This window comes from Furipterus horrens, unplaced genomic scaffold, assembly GCF_987537825.1.
Source record: "Furipterus horrens unplaced genomic scaffold, mFurHor1.1.pri manual_scaffold_13, whole genome shotgun sequence".
NCBI lineage: Eukaryota > Metazoa > Chordata > Mammalia > Chiroptera > Furipteridae > Furipterus > Furipterus horrens.
In genome coordinates this window covers 56,183,716-56,203,216 of record NW_028327183.1, presented here as the reverse complement: position 1 = coordinate 56,203,216, position 19,501 = coordinate 56,183,716, and the positions used below count along the sequence as shown (strand labels likewise).

The 19,501-nt window shown below is 63.9% G+C and overlaps 3 protein-coding genes across 3 annotated transcripts; 2 read left to right on the top strand and 1 right to left on the bottom strand.

Annotated features, from left to right (window-relative positions):
• The first annotated feature begins 612 nt into the window (after window positions 1-612).
• GARIN5B (golgi associated RAB2 interactor family member 5B) lies at window positions 613-4,453 on the top strand. The gene is made up of 9 exons (XM_090259251.1): window positions 613-762; window positions 928-1,082; window positions 1,160-1,415; window positions 1,974-1,998; window positions 2,150-2,214; window positions 2,315-2,418; window positions 2,498-2,550; window positions 2,643-2,756; window positions 3,033-4,453. Exons 1-9 carry the CDS (start codon window positions 613-615, stop codon window positions 4,451-4,453), a joined length of 2,343 nt encoding a protein of 780 aa, XP_090115377.1.
• A 1,457-nt stretch (window positions 4,454-5,910) lies between these two features.
• COX6B2 (cytochrome c oxidase subunit 6B2) lies at window positions 5,911-7,274 on the top strand. The gene is made up of 3 exons (XM_090260608.1): window positions 5,911-6,251; window positions 6,882-6,982; window positions 7,095-7,274. The coding sequence occupies exons 1-3, from the start codon at window positions 6,149-6,151 to the stop codon at window positions 7,146-7,148; spliced, it is 258 nt and encodes an 85-aa protein (XP_090116734.1). The 5' UTR covers window positions 5,911-6,148; the 3' UTR covers window positions 7,149-7,274.
• A 4,308-nt stretch (window positions 7,275-11,582) lies between these two features.
• Window positions 11,583-17,192, bottom strand: KMT5C (lysine methyltransferase 5C). Its single transcript, XM_090260509.1, has 8 exons — window positions 16,973-17,192; window positions 16,662-16,827; window positions 16,197-16,306; window positions 15,176-15,339; window positions 15,058-15,077; window positions 13,222-13,358; window positions 12,942-13,114; window positions 11,583-12,743 (listed from the first exon to the last, which is right to left on the bottom strand). The coding sequence occupies exons 1-8, from the start codon at window positions 17,080-17,082 to the stop codon at window positions 12,238-12,240; spliced, it is 1,386 nt and encodes a 461-aa protein (XP_090116635.1). The 5' UTR covers window positions 17,083-17,192; the 3' UTR covers window positions 11,583-12,237.
• Between the last annotated feature and the right edge of the window lie 2,309 nt (window positions 17,193-19,501).

Sequence of the window (19,501 nt, the reverse complement as noted above, 5' to 3'; positions counted from 1 at the left end):
GGTCTAGAGAAGGCTCCATCGTGGGTGGTGGCTGTATTTGGGGCTCCCTCTTAAGAGTCAGAAACTCCACGGCCTGCAAACCAAAGGGTCGATTCCCAGTCAGGCGCATGCCTGGGTTGCAGGTCAGGTCCCCAGTTGGGGGCGTGTGAGAGGCAACTACACATGGATGTTTCTCTCCCTCTCGCCTTCCCTTCCCCTCTTTAAAAATAAAATAAAATCTTAAAAAAAAAGAGAAACAGTCAGAAACTCTTTGTTTAACCACCCATTTGTAACATCTCAGACAGACCCTCCCAGAGGGCCCTGTCCTGTGGCCGGTTTGAGTCCAGGGTGGGCCTTCTGGCTCATTCCCCCCTCCCCCTCCGCCCCGGTGCCTAGAAATCCAGGCCACATCCCCTGAGGAGAAAGGAGCCCATGGCCCCCAGGAGAGTTCCTCTGATGAGGTCACAAAGCCCCTCCAAGGAGGGCTCCTCCCCCAGGCCGGGTAAACCAATGGCAGGCCCACAGCCAAGCCCTGGGGAAGTTGGGCTCCAGACCAGGGCCAGTGGGCTGGAGGGTGCCGGGTCCCTGACTCTGTGCCCCGGGTGACCTGTCCCCCAACTTTCTGCACCCACCATGAACAGGCTTCGGAACATCAGGCGCCTGGACCCACTGCCAGGCCCCCCGAAGTGGGTCCCCATTCTGGGCAAGCTGCAGAAGACCCTCCAGGAGGGCGAGTACCTGCCCCTCCGCCCGCTGCCCATGTTCGAGAGTAACTTTGTCCAGGTTCCGAGCTCCCTGCGCCCTGGGGCAGAGAGGGGCAGAGTGAGACCCCCTGGGCTGAGGGAGGTTGGGGGGCCCTGGAGACCCTGGGGGTGGGGGTTCAGTCTGGGGCTGCCGCAGCAGTACTGCAGGAAGGAGCAGTCCCAGCCCTTCTCCCTGGCCCCCCAGGTGACCAGCAGAGGGACCTCCGTGTACCTGCACCACAAGGCCAACCATGTGACCATGGGAGTGGCGGCCTCCCTGCCTGGCCCAGTGCTGCCCGACCTCCTGCTCATCGCTCGGCCCTCACGGGGCAGGGGCTGCTCCAACCTCGTCCTCACCAGGTGCCTCGGCCCGTCCGCCCCCCACCGCCCCTGCCTCCCCCTCCTGCTCTACCTCTCCCATCTCCTGTCTCCCCCAGGATGATCCCGCTGGACCTGGTGCACCTCTACGTCCACAGCCTGTCTGCCTGGCGTTTGAAGCTTCACCTGATCACAGGTCGCCACTACTACCTGGAGCTGGACGCCCCTGACAGCGAGGCTGCGTTTCTGTTTGACTGCTGGGTCCGCCTCATCAACCTGCTGCGAGAGCCAGCCACCTTCTGGGCCCCCAGGACCCTGAACACACCCCCCTCACACCCCCAGAAGGCACCTCCGGCCTCCACCTGGTGTCTCCAGGTGGGGGCATGAGCACAGAGACCCCAGGGGGCAGGGATGGCTCTAGATTCAAAAGGGAGCCAGGACCAAGAGCCTGAAGTCCAGGTCCCCAGCAATGGGGCGGGGGGCTGGGTCAGCTGGTCTGAGGGGGGAGGGGCTGGGGGCCCGGACCCCTGCGTCTGAGGGGGGAGGGGCTGGGGGCCCGGACCCCTGGGCCTGAGGGGGGAGGGGCTGGGGGCCTGGACTCCTGGGTCTGAGGGGGGAGGGGCTGGGGGCCTGGACCCCTGGGTCTGAGGGGGGAGGGGCTGGGGGCCTGGACCCCTGGGTCTGAGAGGGGAGGGGCTGGGGGCCTGGATCCCTGGGTCTGAGAGGGGAGGGGCTGGGGGCCTGAACTCCTGTGTCTGAGAGGGGAGGGGCCGGGGGCCTGGACCCCTGGGTCTGAGGGGGGAGGGGCTGGGGGCCTGGACCCCTGGGTCTGAGGGGGGAGGGGCTGGGGGCTGGAGTCTAGACTGGGTACTAACGGAGATGTGGAAGCCAGGAAGAGGCTGCCCCTTCTGACTGTCCCTTCTCTGTCCACAGGGTCCATCCCGCTGCCACCATTCAGGTGAGCAGGCTGTGGCACCCACTGAGTCAGCTTCTCCTCCACCACGTGCAGCTTCCAGCACTGCCCCTGGCTGAGCAACCCCACGAGTCTCCTCTCCCACTGTCCTTCCCAGCATCGGGACCGTGACTCAGGTCTCCCCCTCTCTTTTCAGTCAAGGTTGTTCATCCCACCTTACCTTACAAGATGCTGACATCTCAGAAACAGAGGAAAGCCAAGGTGAGCAGGGCCCTGGGTGGGGGCTGAGGAGCTGGGGGGGTGGGGGTCGAGGGGCCATGCCTCCTGACGGCCCTCCCTCCGTCCCTTGTCCTCCTGCCAGACTCTCAAGCGCAGATTCAAGTCCCAGGCCGTGGGCGATTCCGTGCCTCTCATCTGGTCGCAGCTGGAGCATCCTGGCACCCAGAAGAAAGCCACAGAGCAAAAGTAGGCTTGGGGCTGTGACCCTGGTGCGGTGGGAGAGGGATGGGGACACCAGCCAAGTCCCACCATATTGTGCCTGCAGGTCCCACCCAGACCTGGACCTTCACAGCTCTCAGACCAAAATCCAAGTTCCTGGTAAGCACCCCCCCAACCCCCTACTTCTGTGAACAGCCCCAAAGCTCTGTCCCTACCCCTAAATGCTCAGACTGCTGCCCCGCCCCCTGCAGGGAAGCCCAGCATCACCATCCGGACCATCTTCAGCATCGTGTCCAGCACCATCAACCAGAAGCTGTCCTCTTCCAAGGCTAGCAGTACCCTGGGGTCTGGGACCAACTCCCAGGGTCAGGGAGAAGGGGCTGGGGGTCTAAACCCCCAGTTCTGAGGTTGGAGGGGCTGGGGGCCTGGACCCCTGGGTCTGAGGGAGGAGGTGCCTGAGCTGAGAGGCTCCCCTGGCCCTGACCATTCTTCCCCTCATCTCCCTCCACTCCAGGGTTGTTCATCAGCATCTGATGGGGCAGTGGTCCCTGGTGGTTTAGTGGGGACCCCTTCACATTGCATCTCTGAGTACAGCCCTGATATTTCCTGGCTGGTCTACGGTCACTTGGGTATGCAACCAGACGTGGAAGACCTGTTGGACCTTGAATCCAGCACCCTGTCCTCCAACTTCCTCAGTCAAGCCACCAACTGCCCCAACTTCCACCCCTACTCCTCTGTCTCCACACACAACAAGAACGCCAGGCCTCCATCCCCCCAGAAAGCTCCCTCCATCCCTCCCACCTCTTGGAAGACTCCATTCATCCTTGACCAGTCCCAGAAGCTCTCAGCTATCCTTGCTTCATCTTGGAAGGCCCCAGCTGGACCTTCTGCTCCCCAGGAGACCCCAATTCCAGCTGCTGTTCCTCAGAAAGCTTCAGCCATACCTGGCTCATCCAGGAAGACCCCACGTGTACTGTGTATTCCCCAGAAGGCCCCAGCCATACCTTCCCTGTCTCAGAAGACCCCACGTGTACCAGACACTCCCCAGAAGGCCCCAGCCATACCCTCCCTGTCTCGGAAGACCCCACATGTACTGAGCACTCCCCAGAAAGCCACGCTGTGTCCCGTCCCCCACCAGAAATCCCTGTCTCGACCTAACCCATCCCAGAAGGCTCTGGCTTCACCCACCCAATACCAAATGACCTTGGATCCTGCCAATTTTGGCACATTGCCTATGGGAAGTCACGTTGACAATGTGCTTGAGAGGAGACAGCCTGAAGGGAAGACAGAGCCGTTGGTGCCGCTGGGCACCCAGGAGACAAAGGTCGTGGATACGCAGGCCCAGAAAATGTCCCCAGAGCTGCCCTTCAACACCGCCAGGAAGGAGACAAAGAGGGTCACGATCAGCAAAGCCCAGGAGATCCGCGTGGATGGCTTGAAGGGCAAGGGCAAGTTGGAGGACAAGGTCCACAGTATGAAGGAGGAGAAAGCCCTGGACTCGCCTGGCTTCACATCCCAGGTGACGGGGCAGCAGCAAGAGAGGGTCCCCAGCCAGGAGCTGGCAGCGGAGGAAGCCGCACAGGAGCACAGAAGGCCCTTCTCTGTGAAGGAGCTCACCCTTGCCAGGATGGTGATCATGGCCAACTCCAAGGAGCTGCCCTTGACACCAGAGCTGGTCAGTTTGCCCTCCTGGTTCTTGACCCCCCAGGTGTCTACCAGGTCAACGATGGGCCCACAGCCCCTCAACCACAGCCAGGTGACAACGTTGCAGGGGACACCAGTGGCGGTCAGAGAGAGGCCCCGGTTGACCCCCTGGATGAAGGGTCGCATGGATCTGTGGATGGAGGAGTCCCCGCATCCACGGGCAGAGGTAGAGGCAGAGACGCCGCTCTCAGACCAGAGGCTGCCTTTCAAAGTGCTGCCTCACTCCAAGCGTGTCCCCGGGAGCCCAAAGATGAACAAACAGAGTCTCCCAAGCGCCCAGTCCTTTTCCCATGACAAGGTGGGAGGACTTGCTGAACTCCAACTCAAAGACAGAGGCCAGTGTGTCCCAAAAGTCTAACAGAGACTCTCAGGAGACCAGGGGGGTGCCAGGCCAGTGTCCCCTGGCCACAATGGGGTCGCCCGTGGAGATTCTTGTGCCCAAGCTCTTGGAAATTGAGAATATGAAGAACACAGTGAACAAGGTGGAGAAGACAAAGGAAAAACTGAGTATATTAACACCTTGGCCTCGGTACGTGGGGAGAAAGGACCTCTGGAGTTTTCAGCAGGAAGGGGATGTGATGGGGATGGAAACCTGAGTGGGCAGGCTTAGGGAGCACGGAAAACAGGGACTTGTCGTGCGGCGAACCCTTAACGACATGATGCTCAGTGGCAGGACGAAGGACGCACAAATGGCAGCTATCTAGCGCATGATTCCTTTGTGTAAAATGTCCAGAACAGGGAAATCCATGGAGAAAGGAGTTTCATGGTTACCAAGGGCTGGGAGCGAGGGATGGGGGCATGGGGAGGGACGGCGTCTCCAGCAGGGGTTTTATTTGGGGGTAATGAAAATGCTCTGGAAGTAGATCGAGGCTGCTGGTAAAATAAGTGTTTCTTTAAAAATATATTTTTTACTTATTTATTTTTAGAGAGAAGGGAAGGGAGGGAGAAAGACAGAGAGAGGAACATCAACGTGTGTTTGCCTCTCGCACACCCCCAACTGGGGACCTGGTCCACAACCCAAGCATATGTGCCCTGAATGGGAATCGAACCGGCGACCCCTTGGTTCACAAGCAGGGGCTCACTCTACTGAGCCACACCAGCCAGAGCAAAATAGGGGTTTCTTAAGAGGAAGAGATATTCGCGCATTTGGATGCTGGGGTGAAGAAGCCAGGGTCAGGCTTGATATTTGCGAGGCAGGAGGGCGAGAAACCTCGGAGGGACACAGCAGGTGGCGGGGGGGAGGGGGCGCTGGAGGAGGCCGGCTGGAGCAAAAGGGCTCTGTTCAACCCGTGTTTACTGAGCGCGCGCTGCTCTCTCTCCAGCAAGCACCGTTCCCAGAGCCTTCAGTAGCAAGATGCCGGGACTCAACCTCGTCGCCACGTCAAGCGTACAGAGGAGCCCAGCGTGGCCAGGTAGCCCCTGACACCCTCAGACCCGCCTTACACGTGGCCCTGAGTCCAGGCGCTCGAACCTGTGTTCTTTGCTCTTCCCCGCAGGCCCCAGGCGCCATGCGCCTCTGCTGTAAGAAGCCGGGCGCGGAACAGGCCAGGCTCGGGGAGCTGCGTCTCCTGCAAAGACCAGAGCTATCTATCCATTTGTATATTGGGGAGCGGGCGGCGGGCCTGGGGAGAACCCGCGGGGTGGCCCAGCTTCGCAGATTAAAAGCCTGAGTCTGAGACTCGGCAAAAGTCGAGCCTTGGTGCGTGTGTGTGCGCACCGGGGCCGGGGAGGGGGCGTCGGGTTGGAGGAGGGGGGAGGGGAAGGGGAGGGAGAGGGCAGGGGGAGGAGAGCTCCGCGCCCACCCCGCCTCGTCCCAGACCGCTCTCGGCTGCGCGGCGGCTCTCATTGGCTGGGGTTCCAGGGTCCCAGCCAATGCGGCCGAGGGGTCGCGGTTTTCCTGAGCTGAGACCCTCGAGACTCGGAAAGGAGAGGCACCCGGACGGAGCCGCAAGCCCAGCGACGCGCCGACAAGACGGGTGGGGTCGGGGCTGGGTTTCGGGGTGCGGATCGGGCACGGAGCCCCTGCTGCCCGCAGGTGCCTCTGACTCAGAGCATGTCCGACGAGAAGCCCTGCAAGGGGCGATGGCGCACGCCGCCCTTCGACCCGCGCTTCCCCAACCAGAACCAAACCCGCAACTGCTACCAGAACTTCCTGGGTGAGCCCTCGCGGGCCGGGTAAGGGGAGCGGGGTGAGACAGGGAGGCAGGAAGGGGCGCACTCCAACGCCGGAGGACGGGAGCAGGGCCCAGGCCCGACGTGAGCGAGGAGACCGTTGGGGAGGTGGGGCGAGCCACGGCCGACGGGGCGGGACGTTGCCTGGAGGGGGCGGGACCAGCTCAGTAAGGGGCGGGGCGATGGAGGGAAAGGCGGGACTGGCCCGGGGCGGGCGGGGTTAGGGGTGAGGTAGAGAGGGAGTCGGGGCCCGGCCAGGAGCGGAGTGGGACTATCCATCCCGGAGCGGTGAGGCCTGGCCGTTAGGGGGCGGGGCCTATTCTGGAGAGGTGTGGCTGCGTCATGGTGGGGCGGGACGAGGGAGGAGGTGGGACTGGATCTTGGAAAGGCGGGGCCTATTCTGGAAGCACGTGACCAAGTTGTGTGGGAGCGGCGAAAGGAGAGCCTGGGAGTGGCCGGAAGGGGGCGGAGCCTGTGGTGCAGGGACTAGGGACAGATCATTGAGGGCTTGTCGGGAGTGAAAAGGAGGGGAATAAGGTCGAAAGGGGCGGGACCATCCAAAAGAGGCGGGGCTAGGTGCGCGGCCCCGCCCACCGCCCCGCCTCGCCCGACAGACTACCACCGCTGCGTGAAGAAAATGAACCGGCGCGGGAAGAGCACGCAGCCCTGCGAGTATTACTTCCACGTGTACCACTCGCTGTGCCCCATCAGCTGGGTGAGCCGGCGGGCGGGGTGGGGCGCGGGCAGGCCGGTCGCACCGGGCGAGGCGGGGCGCCCGTCCGAGCTGAGCCTGCGCCCCTGCCTGCCTCCCTCCCGTCCCGCCCCAGGTGCAGCGCTGGACGGAGCAGATCCAGTCGGGGACCTTCGCGGGCAAAATCTGACGGTCTGCGCTTGCGGCTGCCCCGAGGGGCCGACCCCAGTACCCCATCGCCTCGTCTGCCGGAGACCTAACCCCAGCTCCCCACCCCCAGTCTCTTAAGCCCCAAATAAAGCTATGTTGTCGCCTGTGTTTCTTCTCAGTGTCTGCCCAGTGTGCCGTGGGGCGCGGGAAGGTCCTCCCGGTGTTGCCCCGGAGCCAACGCTACAGTTCTGAAGATTGGGGGCGGGGCGGGAGCGGACTGTGCTCTCTCAGGCTGAAGTGAGGGGAGGACCGTCAGGTCTCTCAGGCCACGGCCACCAGCCCAAGGTCACCTTAGGCTCTCTGGGTGCTAACACTTGCCCAGTAGGATGGCTCCAGGGCGCTCCGGCCTCTCCATCCCCACACCTACCTGTCACCGGATCCTCCTCCTTCCTCAGGGTCCTCTTCTCTCACCTGGCCCGCCTCCCAGACCCCTAAGTCTTTCTGCCCCTCTGTCCCAGTCCGTTCCAGTCCATCCCATCTCAAGTCCTGAGGGGGATCATTTTTGGACCACCCAGCGCTGACCCCCACCCTCTGTCCCCTGCTCCGAACCCTTCCAGGCTCTCCGCCACTCTCCAGCGCTCCCCTCACCCCAGGTGACTCCACTTCCCTCTCAGCACAGCTCGGTCCCGCCAGGTGAGCCTTCCTCACGGCCGGCCTCTGACCCACAGCACCGTCCACAGCCAGGAGCAGCCCTCCTCCCTTCTCTAAGGAAACAGGGCGGCCGCTCTGCAGACACGTCACCCCATTTCCCCCGCAGACCCCTTCCAGATTGAGCTCCAGGACGCACAGACGTCCCACCTGAATTATTCTTTGCTCCCACCCCATTGGGTGTGGGCCTGTCCTCAGCCAGCTGGCCCTGATACTTGGGCAGGGGAGGATTGGATTCTACTCTTTCTGCTTAAAGCTGTCTACCCCCTCAGGCAGCCTGGGACCCCAGCCTGAAGCTGTCTCACGAGGTCCTGACCCAACCTGGAGTTCAAAGGTAGCTGTTACTAATCATGACCACCTTCTGGGTGACCCCAGACAAGCCTGTTGACCTGCACGCCCACCCCCCACTCCCCCAGCTGTAAGCCAGACAGTGCAGTCCTGTGATCCCGGAGGAACAACGGGAAGGGCTGGGTCAGCTCACGGGAGGATGGGCTCCATTCTGTCCCCTCATTCCCTCGATGTTCTCATCACCCCACCCAGGGCACACCCCAGACATACCATCTCCAGGAGGGCCCCACCCCAAGGCCTTGGGCCCCCAAGGATCCTCTTCAGGACCCTGCCCCTGAGAGGCAGGGGGAAGACTGAGGGCACAAGGTGGGCCCATGCCCAAGCAAACCTGGAAGCTACAGGAGGAGATGCGGGAGTGTCCTCTGCACAGAGGCTGCAGGGCCGCAGGAAGGGAGCAAGCAGCGGGACACGCAGGAAAGGCAGCTCTGAGCCACAGAACGGGGTGATGGCTGTCTGAGCACTCGGTGAGGTCACCCAGGTAACGTCCGAGCACAGGGCACACACCTGTGCAGCCATGGCCAGCCTCTAGACCTGACCAGAGCACCTGCCTGGAGCGCACATCGCCCCGTTGGCCAGCAGCCCCTCCCAGCCTTCTTTCATCCTCCTGCCACCATCCCGTGACCACCTGACCGCTTTGGGGGACATTTTTACACCCCGGTTTTCCCTGTGGCCACCACTGCCCTACAGATGCCTGAGCCTGGGCCAGACCCGCCCAGCCTCCAGCCCTCTGCACCAACACCACCGCAAACCCCGGCCCTAATCTCTGGCTCTGGACACCTCCCCACAGAGCCTCGGCCAGCTTTTCCTGCCACGTCCTGACCCCTAGTGCCAGCCTCTGTGCCCCAGAAACCTCCCAGGTCAGAGGACACTGAGGGCAAGCAACTTGCTCCCCAGCCCCCCACCTGCATCCCTGCTCTCCTTCCCCACTCCTCCTCCCCCAGAGCCCACCCCCCAACCTCCTTCCACCCCTCCCCCAGTAGCAGTTCCTTCCTCCCAGTCTAGACTGGTGCTTCCTGGTCAGAATCACAAAACCTCTCAGCTGCCCTCTGCCCTTTGCTCCATGAACCCTCCACCCCTCCAGGCACCCGCTCTCCTTCTCTTCTTTCCACCCCACCAGCTAGCTGTCCCTTGGTCCCCAGGGGGCGCAGCTCCAGCCTCCCTGGAGTCTGCCTCTTTCCCAGCCTGAGGACCCCAGAGCCTGGAGGAGTGGGTTCGAGTCCCAGCTCTGCAGCTTACCAGCCACATGACCCCAGACCCTAAGCTCTAGGCCCCTGCACGCAGTCCGTTCATGTAAAATGTGTTTCGCAGACACTGGGGGCGGGAGGATGCTGTGAATGTCTTGCAGGGTGTGTGGTCTCTGTCTACGTAAACAGATTGAGGCACTCAGCATGTGTGGCCAGTTCTGGTGCCAATCCCGCACTGGATAGTGGGAGTCACCGGGATGGCAGCCCCAGGAGGACTGACCCCATCAGCAGGGTCCTGCAGCGCCTGGAAGCAGCGCGCAGCGTTAAAGAGTCAGAGAGCACCCTGAGAGGAGAAACGAGGTGCAGGCTTGGGTCATCCTGTTGCTGTAATTATGTAGTTTATCTCGGCTCCCTCCTGCCTCTGCCTCCAAGCCACCTACCTGTGTAGCTTGCTCTGGTCTCCACACATGTGATGGGGTTCTCACTGACCCCGCCCCAAGTTTGGGGTCCTGATGCCAAGCCTAGCTTCGCCTGGCCACCCAGGTCCTGCCCGCTCACGGGACCTGACATGAACTCCCGGCACTTCTGGCGGCTGGGTGCCATCTACCCAGTGGCTACACAAGCTGGGTGGCCCTGGTGCCGCTGTGTGTGAGGGGGTGATGATGTAGGCCTGTCACTGTCCTGAAGGCTGACACCCGGGTGCACACGGCCGGCGATCGCTCTCAGCTGTGACGTCCTGGAGGTCTTCCCTCTGGTCAGCCTATCACTCCAGCCCAGGCCTTCTCCGCTGGGGGTGGCTGTGGCCCCCAGGGGGGACATCGTGCAGTGTCTGCAGATGTTTTTGTCACAACTGAGGGGGTGCTGCTGGCATTGAGTGGGTGGGGGCCACGCAGGCTGCTCCTCACTGCAGAAGGAGCCACTCACATGGCAGCCCTGTGCTGGGGCGGGAGGCCCTAACACTGCTTTCTAACCCGGGTTTTTGGGGTTCCGGATACTCTTTGAGAATTGGACAAAGGCTTGACACCCTCTCTTTCCAGAGCATGCATGTGAATGTGCAGTTACTACGGACAGGACATCCGGGCCAAGGACCCCTGCTGTGCTGCCACTTTCTTCCAGAAGCCACCGTGAGGGCTCGCATTTCAGCTCATGCAGAGGGACAAGTTCTTGAGAGACTGTCCTGTCGGCCATCTCTCTTCACTCTCCTTCCCTGCTGGCTGGCCGGGAGGCCCCCCTCTCATTTTATTTTAAACTTTACTTATTTATTTTTAGAGAAAGTGGGAGGGAGGGAGAAAAAGAGGGAGAGAAACGTCAGTGTGTGAGAAAAACATCAATCGGTTGACTCTTGCACAAGCATCTGGACCAGGACCGAATTCACAAGGCAGGCATGTGCCCAGGCCAGGGATCGAACCTGCGACATTTTGTTTGCAAGATGACATCCAACCCACTGAGCCACACTATTCAAAGCTCTCCTTATTTTTAACATCACAAAGAAAACTAACACAGGAGAGTATAATTTTCATGGAAGAAAGACACATTTGCTCACTCTGAAAAGCATGAAACAGGTCACATGTAAATAAAATAAATCATAAAGTAAAAAAAAAAATTACCTGCTCTAAACCAGCGGTCTTCCTGTGGCCTTACCACCGGTTCGTCCCCTTTCCTCAAGTTCCCCAGGTCCCTCAGGCACCTGGCCTGGCCTCAGCAGCCTCTGGGGCGAACTTCTGCAAAGCCGGCCAACACAGAGGGGACAGACGGGATCCTGCAGCCCACCCCTGGCCTCTGAAGTCTGTGTGAGGCCAGGAACCCCGAACTGTTAGCTATACTTCCTTCTGCAATTAAGAGACAAGGCAAAATCAAGATGCTGAACTGGATCTGAAGGCACCTGAGAGGATCCATGTAGTCCCAGAGCCAGGCCAACCCAGATGACGCAGGTGTGGTGTGGTAGGGGCGTCTGATTCTGCTAGATTTGTCCTCACCTGGAAAATGAGGGGAATCTCCCCCTGCTGGGAGGGGGTCTGGCAGCATTCTTTCCCAGCGTGATTTGTAGGGGGATGTGCTTCTGGCCCCAGTGCTCCGCCTCCAGAGTCCTCACCCTCGTCCATGCTCCCAGAGCTCCCAGGGCACAAAGCCCGGCTACCTCCTCTGTGCCTGGCATCCCCGGCAAGGCCGAGGGTCTGGCCCTCCTGATGGACATCCCCTCCAAACACAGATCAAAATGAAAGGCTTCCGCGGGCTATGCTTATAACAAGGTTTTAATAAAATAAAAAGTTCAAGTGCTTCCAATCCCCCAACATACCCCATTCTGGTGTGGGGGAGGGAGCCCCCACACCCCAGTAGCACCAGGGATAGCACCATGAGAAAGATGAGGTCACACCCGGCCTCCCTGAGACCCACGGGGTGGTGAGGATGCGTGGACACCCCCCACCGTGTCCCCAACCTTAGACAGTCACAGAACTGAGAGTGAACCCTCTCCCCTCCACAGGGCGGTCTCTGGAAACTGCCACCTGCAAGTCAGTTCCCTCCTCCTGAGGCCTGGGCTTCTGGGGAGACGCCAGGGGTGGCCTCCACCCCCTATGGCTTTGCTCCCTGGGCAGGAGAAGGTGGTGGGAAAGGGACCGGCTTCTTCAGCCCTGAGGCTGGGGCTGGGGGTGTGGAGGGCAGCAATGGCCAGGGCTCCCTGCTGGGGCTGGGGTGGCTCAGGGGTCAGCAGTCACAAAGGGTCAGGGGTCTGATCCCTGGGGGTGTTTGGAGCAACCCCACCCCCGGGTCACAGTTGTGCTGGGGTCAAGGGTCAGTTCCCTCTTGGAGGTCCAAGAGCTCCGTCTGGAGGTCGGTGAGTCCCCGAGAACCCGGGGCCGGGGGACCGAGGAGGGTGCCCCGTGCAGCCCGTCACGGCCCGTCGCTGTTGACGTCCAGGTCGATGGAGCCGTGGCTGACCACCAGCCGCAGGCGCTTGGGCGGGCAGAAGGGCGCAAAGGCTAGGGCCTGCTTGGGGATGGGGACCGGGCCGGGCGCCCCCGCAAAGGTGGGGGTGGGGGCGGCAGCGGCAGGCGGGGCCAGGACCACGCGGCTCAGGCTCACACGCAGCACGTAAGGCAGCCCGTAACGCCGGGCCCAGTGCCAGTCCTGCTGGGGGGACCAGCGGGCGCGGGGGGCCTGGTCCAGGGCCACGGCCGCCTCCGCCTGCAGGCAGCAGTGGGGCCCACAGCCTCCCCACCGGTGCAGGGAGACGCGAGCAGCACGGGGAACGGGGGGCGCAGAGGCCCGCCGCGGCTGGGGGCGCCGGCGTCTCCGGGGGCGCACACAGAGCTGGGGCTGCGGCAACCACTGGAGCCAGAGGGGCAAGGCGTCGGGGCTGGTGACACAGGGCGGGGCGCGCAGGGGCTGGCAGGCCGCTGTGGAGGGGGGAGGGGGAGAGAAAGACTAACCCTGTGAGCAGGCCCCTCCGGAAGGCGGGGCGGCCCCTGCTCAGCCCACCCTCAACCCCAGCAGGTGCCCAGGGACCCGACGGAGGGCGGACGGGGGCTGAGGACCTGGGGACCAGGAGCGGCTGAGAGGCGGGCTGACGGGATGGGCCCCCGCCTCGCGCTCACCACAGAACGGGTCCTGGCGCAGGGGGAACCGGTGGGCGCAGGCCCTTGGGGTGGGCCGGCCGCCGCCCAGGCTCTGCAGCAGCCTCCGCTTGGTCTCCCGGAGCTGGTACTTGTCCAGAGGCCGTGGTGGCAAGGGCTCCCGGGGCCGCAGGCGGAAAGCCCCCTCCCCTTTCCTGAGGGATATCAGCCCCGAGGTTGCACTTCTGGGCTCCTGGGATACCGCCCCCCCCCCACCCCCCGCCCGCCACCACGCACCGCCCAGGCCCGCCCCGGCGCGCACCTCTCGCAGGTGTAGCATTCACAGTGCTCATTCTTTTCACCAAAGAAGCCTTCGCCGTAGAAGCAGGTCACCTCGTCCCCGGGCTCAATGTCCCGGAGCACCTTCACGCAGGCTGCGTTCCCATCTGCGGGCACAAACTGGGGCCCAGGCTGCTCAGCGCCCTGGCCCAACGGGGCGCCCTGGCCCCGAGGGTCCTCCCCTGGGATGGGCAGGGGCCAGGGGCCTCTGGGGGGGGGGGGTGGCAACCTGCCTGAGGCTTGCCCTCCTCAGGCAATCTCTGACCATCTGTGGCTCCCTCCCCTCCTGCCAGAGGGTGATCTGACCCCACCCTGGCAGTGCCATGTGACCTCGCCCTTCTGCACGCTTGCCCTGGCTCCTACAGCCAGGCCCACCCCTCGGGCCCCCTACCCTGCTCCCTGCCAGGCTGCACCCAGGAAGGTGTGTGTCCCTGCCACAGCCCCAGTCCAGGACCACTGCCCCCCACGGCCCCTCCCTGCCTGCTCCTGCCTCAAGATGCCCACGGGAGAGGGGCACCCCCACCCACCCATCTATCCATCTGCCCATCTATGCTAGACAGACACAAGCCTGGGGGTGGCCCTTGCCGCCCGCCTGACCCAGGCCAGCTGGCGGGAGCCTCCTGAGGGCCCGGTGTCTGGTGTCCTCATTCCATCAGCGCTCAAGGCCCTGTCTGGAGCCGGCCCTCGTCACCTCTCTCTCAGTGACAAACTAGGTTACACACCAGCCTCTGCCTCCAGCCCCGCCCCTTCCTGCTGGGCCTCCTGCTCACCAGCTGCCAGGACACCTAAACGCCCAGCTCCCTAATCCACTGGCCGGGCGCTCCCATGGGGCAGCCCGGGCTCACGCAGCACACCAGACCAGAGTCGCCATGCCTGTGACACGTCCTGACCCTCCAGTGTGATGACACGTCCCCCTGTTTCTGACACACCGAGGAAAACCCTGCTCCTGCTCCAACGCCTGCTCTCGCGCCCCAGGTGGCTGTCACCTGCCTTGGCATGGAGCCTCCCACGGAGCCTCGCCCCGTTTTCTGTCCTGTCCAGCCCAGGGCCTCACATCCTCCACCCCGAAACCCGCCGGAGGGGCCTGCAGAATCCCAGGAGCACTTCTGACACGCCACTGCGCACCGTGCGTCTGACCCTCACAGCCAGCCGGGGCGAGTCCTCACCGCCTCCGCCCCAAGATGCCTGGGCCCGGGACCGACTGAGCCCGGGCTCAAACCTAGCTCTAATTCAGACCTCCCTCGCGCCTCGGGGCCCCCACAGACGCAGGACGAGGCCCACACCTGGCAGGGAGCACGCAAGGCACCGTCTCAGCTCCGTCCCCTGCTCCACCGCGGAACCAGCAGTTGTCAGCCCACTCCCTGTGCCGGAGCCCTGCCTCCCTCCCCGAGGTCCCTGTCCCCCGCCTCCAGGGCTCTCTGACCTCATCCCAGAGGTCATGCACCTGCAGGTCCTTGCCCCTCAGCCCCCCTCTCCTGTTATCACAGCTGCCCCAGTGTGGCCGTGAGCATCTCCCACGAAGTCCACAAAACCCAAGAAGCCCAGGGCCCAGACTCAGGGTCACTTTCTTTCTCCCCACCACCGCGCTCCCCCGCTGGCCCACCCCCGTGTCAGTTCAGAGGCAACCCGTGTTCCAATGAGGTTCTAGCCAAAACCCCTCCCTCCCTCCCTACTCTACCAGCCACAGGGGGTGGGAACCGGCTTTGCCAGGGAGGGAGACCGGGGACAGTTCTCACGGACAGTTTCAGGCTGGTCACTGACCAGAGAGCCCTCCCCTCATTTCCCACGTGGTCAATCCTCCCGGGGGCCCAGGTCTCACCTTGCAGTTGGGTTTGCAGTCTGGACACAGCGGAGGAGGGGGTAGGGGAAGAGAAGAGAGCGTGAAGAAGCCGCGGGGAGGGGCGTCCCCAGGCCCCGCCCCGGGCCCGCCCCCTCACCGTGGTTGATGAAGGCGGCAGGGCCCAGCCACAGCTGCGCGCTGCGCTTGCGGGTGGAGTACATGATGCTGAAGTCGTTCTCCCCGGCCCGCAGCAGCCCCTCGTCGGCCTCCCGCAGCTCCGCGATGCAGCCCACCAGCAGCTCCAGCTTCTCGTTCTTCTTCCTGCCGGGAGGCCGGGCGGCAGTCTGTGAGCAGCGCCTCCCACGTCCCGGCACCTGCCGGGCGGCTGCAAGCCTCCCGGACGCGGCCCTCAGGCGGGTGACTCCCGCGTCCCCTCCCGGCCTCCAGGCTTCCCCAGGACTCCCTCCTGCCTCGGGCGGGCCCGGCCTCCTGCCTGGACTGCGCACCAGTGCCGCCCCTGACAGGCCCTCTCCAGCAGAGACCCTCCAGCTCACCCTCCGGGTTCCGGCTGAGCGCCTGGTTTCCCTGCACGCTCCCAATTCCTCGCGGGCCCCTGACGCTTGGAGCAGCTGTGGTCACTACCTGCCTGCCCACTCGGCTGCAGCAAGCCCATCAGGGACCCCCTGCTCACTGTCCTGCCCCGCACCTGCCCAGTGGCGCCTACTACGTGTCAGGCTTGGGTCAAAATCAAGAAAGGACAGCACAGCCCTGGCTGGTGGGGCTCAGTGGATTGAGCCCCGGTCTGTGAACCAAAGGGTCGCCAGTTCGATCCCCAGTCAGGGCGCACACCTGGGTTGTGGGCCAGGTCCCCACTTGGGGGCCCACAAGAGGCAACCACACATGGATGTTTCTCTCCCTCTCTTTCTCCCTCCCTTCCCCTCTCTCTAAATCTAAATAAAATCTTTAAAAGAGAAACAAAGAAATAAAGAAAGGATGGCACAGTCCTGGGCCCTGGGTCTGGCCTTTGGGGCAGCTCCGGAGCCCCGGTCTCCTTCTCAGCAGGAACACTGCTCGCCCTCGGGGCAGGTGAAATCTCTCTCCTCCACCTCCCCTGGAAGGTGACAGAGGTCTCTCCCGGCAGCCCCAAGGAGCCCCCATCAGGAGTTCTGCCCTCTTACCAAGCTCGGGTGGACACAATCTTGGCTCCGTTTCTCTCCATGGAATAGCGGGTACAGGGCAGGATGGTGAAGCCACTTTCAGGCAGGAAGGCTCGGAGGTAGCGATAGATCTGGGGGGAGCGAGGGGGTGGGCAGGGTGAGGTGGCGGGGCAGGGCCGCCCTCGGCCCTCTCTCTCCTGGGCTCTAGTCCTGCTCTGCCACTGACTCGCTGTGTGGTCTTGGGGAACTCACTTCCCCTCTCGGGGCCTCAGTGTCTTCATCTGTCAAGTGAAGAGCTGGGACTCCATCTCAGAGGGCCCGCCAACTCTCCTCTGCTAGGGTTCTCTGAGCCCGTCTCAGATGGTCCCGATCAATAGCTAGCAAGTCAGAGAGCCCCCGAGGGCTGCCCGAGGGGCACCGGGCCAGGGGCTCCGAGGTGAGGGGAAGAGAACCCGCGGTGAGTGGGGAAGGGAAGGGCGCCCTCACGTGGGTCTTGAGGGCAGCCTCCTGCCGCGGGCCCCGGCTCTGGAAGTAGTGGGTCATCCAGCCTCCCAGCGTCAGGGCCCGGTATGCAGCCTCCAGGTCCCGCTGCCTCAGGAAAGCCTCCAGCGCTGAGCGCAGGTGGTGCTGTCGCCGCAGGGGGGGCACAGGGCTGGGGGAGAGGGCATGCCTGGGTCCCAGGGCCTTGGCCTATTCCCTCCGGGCCTTCCCGGGCCCCGCCCCCACCCGCACGGGGTGGGCCTGGAGCAAGGGAAGGAAGCCCAGCCCTCCGGCCGCCCTGCCCCAGGCAGCCTCACCTGACGTTCATCTTATGGGTGCGGAAGCCCAGGTAGGGGTCCAGGACCAGGCTGGTGGCGAGGTCGTCGTTCTCGCACAGTTCTCTGGCGGTCACTCTGTCGGGCCCCATGGTGCCCCCCAGACCATGCTGCCTCCGGCTGGGAGCGGGGGGTGGCCTGCGCTGGCTCGGAGCCACCGATGAGCTGTGCGGGGCTCTGCCAAGCCCGTCGGCCTCCTCATCTGCACGCGGGGGGAGAAAAGCCACACTGACTTCACGGCGCTCTCCGCGCCGCTGAAACGCAACAAGTCCTGACAGCGAGGAAGCCCCCCAAACAGTGGCCAGTCCCCTCCACTGGCCTCGCAGTGCAGACACAAAGCCCCCAACACACACACCCCACCCCCACCCCCGATTATGATCGGCTGACAGTCCGGATGACCCTAAAGGCTTAGCCCTGTGGGAGCCGGGAGTCAAAAGGCTCAGCTCCACCTCTGGCCCCCCCACCCTCCCCCGCCGACCCCCAACACACACGGGTTGTTCCTCCCTCCACCCAGTCGGCACCTCCCCACCCCCCGGCAGCCCGGGAGCGGCAGGGAGGCCCTGGGTGAAGCCCCAGGCAGCCTGGAGGGGGGGTGGGGAGGGAAGTGGAGGAGGGATCCCAGCACCTGCTCCCTCTCCAAGGATTCCGGGGGAGGGAGGCCTCAGAGGACAAAGCGGGGGCGGGGGGCGGGGGGGAAGGAACGGCATGGGGAGGCAGAACGTTAAAGAAGGGCACTGGCGAAACGAAACAAGACCCCGAACCCCGTCCTCCTGTCCTGACTTCGTGGTGCGGGCGCCCCGCTGGGGTTTCAGGGAGAGTCGGCGGGGGACGGCACGGCGGAGGGAGCTGAAGAGGGGCCGGGAGCTACGCGGCTGGGGAAGGGGGTCTGGCAAAGGCCGGGGGTCAACCGGGAGGGCGCTGGGAGGAGCGGAAGCTGCCGAGGGGCAAGTGGGTGAAGACCAAACGGAGGCCGCGGGAGCGGAGCCGGGGCGGGGGCGAGGCCGGCAGCGAGGGCCGCGGGGGTCCGAGGAGGAGCCAGGAAAGCCCGACGGGAGACCCGGGGTGCGGGAAGAGAAAGCAGAGTGGGGCGTGGGGGTCCGGGGAGGGTCCTGAGAAGGCAGAGGAGCCGAGGCGCCTGGAGAAACGCTGGGGCGGGGGAAGTGCCGGGGCCCCCGGCAGGAGCGTGTGAAGGCCGCGGGGACGGAGCCCGGAGCCCAGGCACGGCCCCGGGGAGGCAGAGAAGGTCCCGGGAGGAGCTGGGGCAGGCTCGCGGCTCCAGCGACCCGAGCGGGCAGTGAGCGTGCAGGGCACCGGCCCGGGGTCCGGCCGAGGGCCCGGAGCCTGAGGGGGCTCGGGGAGGGCACGGGAGGGGCCTGGTGCGGAGGCGCGCGGACGGCTGCGCGCCGACAGCCACAGGACGCGCGCCGAGCGGCCGGGAGACTTGGGCGCCAGGACACGAGGGGCCGGGTCGCGCGGGGGACAGTTGGGGCTGGGGGCGGCCGGGAGCCAAGGCGGCGCGGGGCGGGGGCCGAGAGTGGGCTCAGACGCCGGGCCCCGCGCCGCCCCTCACCCGCTTCTGCTCCTCCTCAGGCGCCCGCGCTGCCGCCGCCGGTACTACCTCCCACTGCCTCTTCCAGCAATCCTCAGTCTCGCTCGTCGCGCCTCCCGTCTGCCCCACCGGGCCCGCCCCCCCACGGCCACTGCGGCCTGCCATTGGCCTCTGCCGCCGCCACTCTTCAGTTGCTGTGGCGTTCGCACCTCTCCCATTGGCCGAGCTGCACTCTGCCTCCCCGCCCACCCCAATAAAATCCCGGCAGTAGCCCCCACAAAACCCCGCCACGCCCGCGCTGCCCCACAGCGCCGCCAAATGCTGCGGTTGGTTCCCGCCGTTGTCCTTCCGATGCTGCCATGGAGACGTATCCCCGCCCACGGACCGAAGTCGGCGCCGTCATTGGCCAAAAGCGCCGTAACTCGGGTTTGGGTCAGGTTATTCGGGTCCAAGTGGAAAGAAGGCGGGCTTTGCCTGCTCCAGGACTTGTAGGTGGTTGGGTTGCCTTGGAAGGGCTCATGTTCCCATTGGCTGAGGTGTCAGTCCGTCACCACAAGTCACGACCTCCTCTTCTTTTTCTCTCAGGAAACCTTCCGTCACCACAGGCAGAAAGCAGGGAAGGACAGGCGTGGTGGATGCGCGCGCACCTCCGTGCTCCGCCCAGAGAGGCCTGCGGTTGCCAAGGCGACAAAACTTTATTGACAGCCCAGCCCGGGTACAAAGGCCTCTCATTCTCCCTCTTGAACGACATTCTCTCCCCGAAATACCCCATTTAATTTCAGGAGTACCCACAATAATACTCTGTGGGCAAACAGGTGAGAAAGAGGGAGACAGAAGCTTTGGAGAAAGCCCTGACTCATGGGACCTTCCCACGGGGCAGCCCTCCTCCCTGCTCCAATGTGAGACGCAAACCTAATGAGGAATGCCTCGTAATTACGCCCAGAACAATAAGCTCCGCACCT

What these genes read in the sequence shown, in the direction of transcription:
- KMT5C (XM_090260509.1), bottom strand. Translation starts at nt 17,082, where the DNA reads ATGGGGCCCGACAGAGTGACCGCCAGAGAACTGTGCGAGAACGACGAC. An exon ending in ACTGCAAACCCAACTGCAAG is followed by an intron (nt 13,359 to 15,057) that starts GTGAGACCTGGG and finishes CCTGGGCCCCAG; the next exon opens with TTTGTGCCCGCAGATGGGAA. An exon ending in GAATGCTACACCTGCGAGAG is followed by an intron (nt 13,115 to 13,221) that starts GTGCGCGCCGGG and finishes GATATCCCTCAG; the next exon opens with GAAAGGGGAGGGGGCTTTCC.
- GARIN5B (XM_090259251.1), top strand. Translation starts at nt 613, where the DNA reads ATGAACAGGCTTCGGAACATCAGGCGCCTGGACCCACTGCCAGGCCCC. An exon ending in TCCAACCTCGTCCTCACCAG is followed by an intron (nt 1,083 to 1,159) that starts GTGCCTCGGCCC and finishes TGTCTCCCCCAG; the next exon opens with GATGATCCCGCTGGACCTGG. An exon ending in AAGAAAGCCACAGAGCAAAA is followed by an intron (nt 2,419 to 2,497) that starts GTAGGCTTGGGG and finishes TTGTGCCTGCAG; the next exon opens with GTCCCACCCAGACCTGGACC.
- COX6B2 (XM_090260608.1), top strand. Translation starts at nt 6,149, where the DNA reads ATGTCCGACGAGAAGCCCTGCAAGGGGCGATGGCGCACGCCGCCCTTC. An exon ending in CTGCTACCAGAACTTCCTGG is followed by an intron (nt 6,252 to 6,881) that starts GTGAGCCCTCGC and finishes CTCGCCCGACAG; the next exon opens with ACTACCACCGCTGCGTGAAG. An exon ending in CGCTGTGCCCCATCAGCTGG is followed by an intron (nt 6,983 to 7,094) that starts GTGAGCCGGCGG and finishes GTCCCGCCCCAG; the next exon opens with GTGCAGCGCTGGACGGAGCA.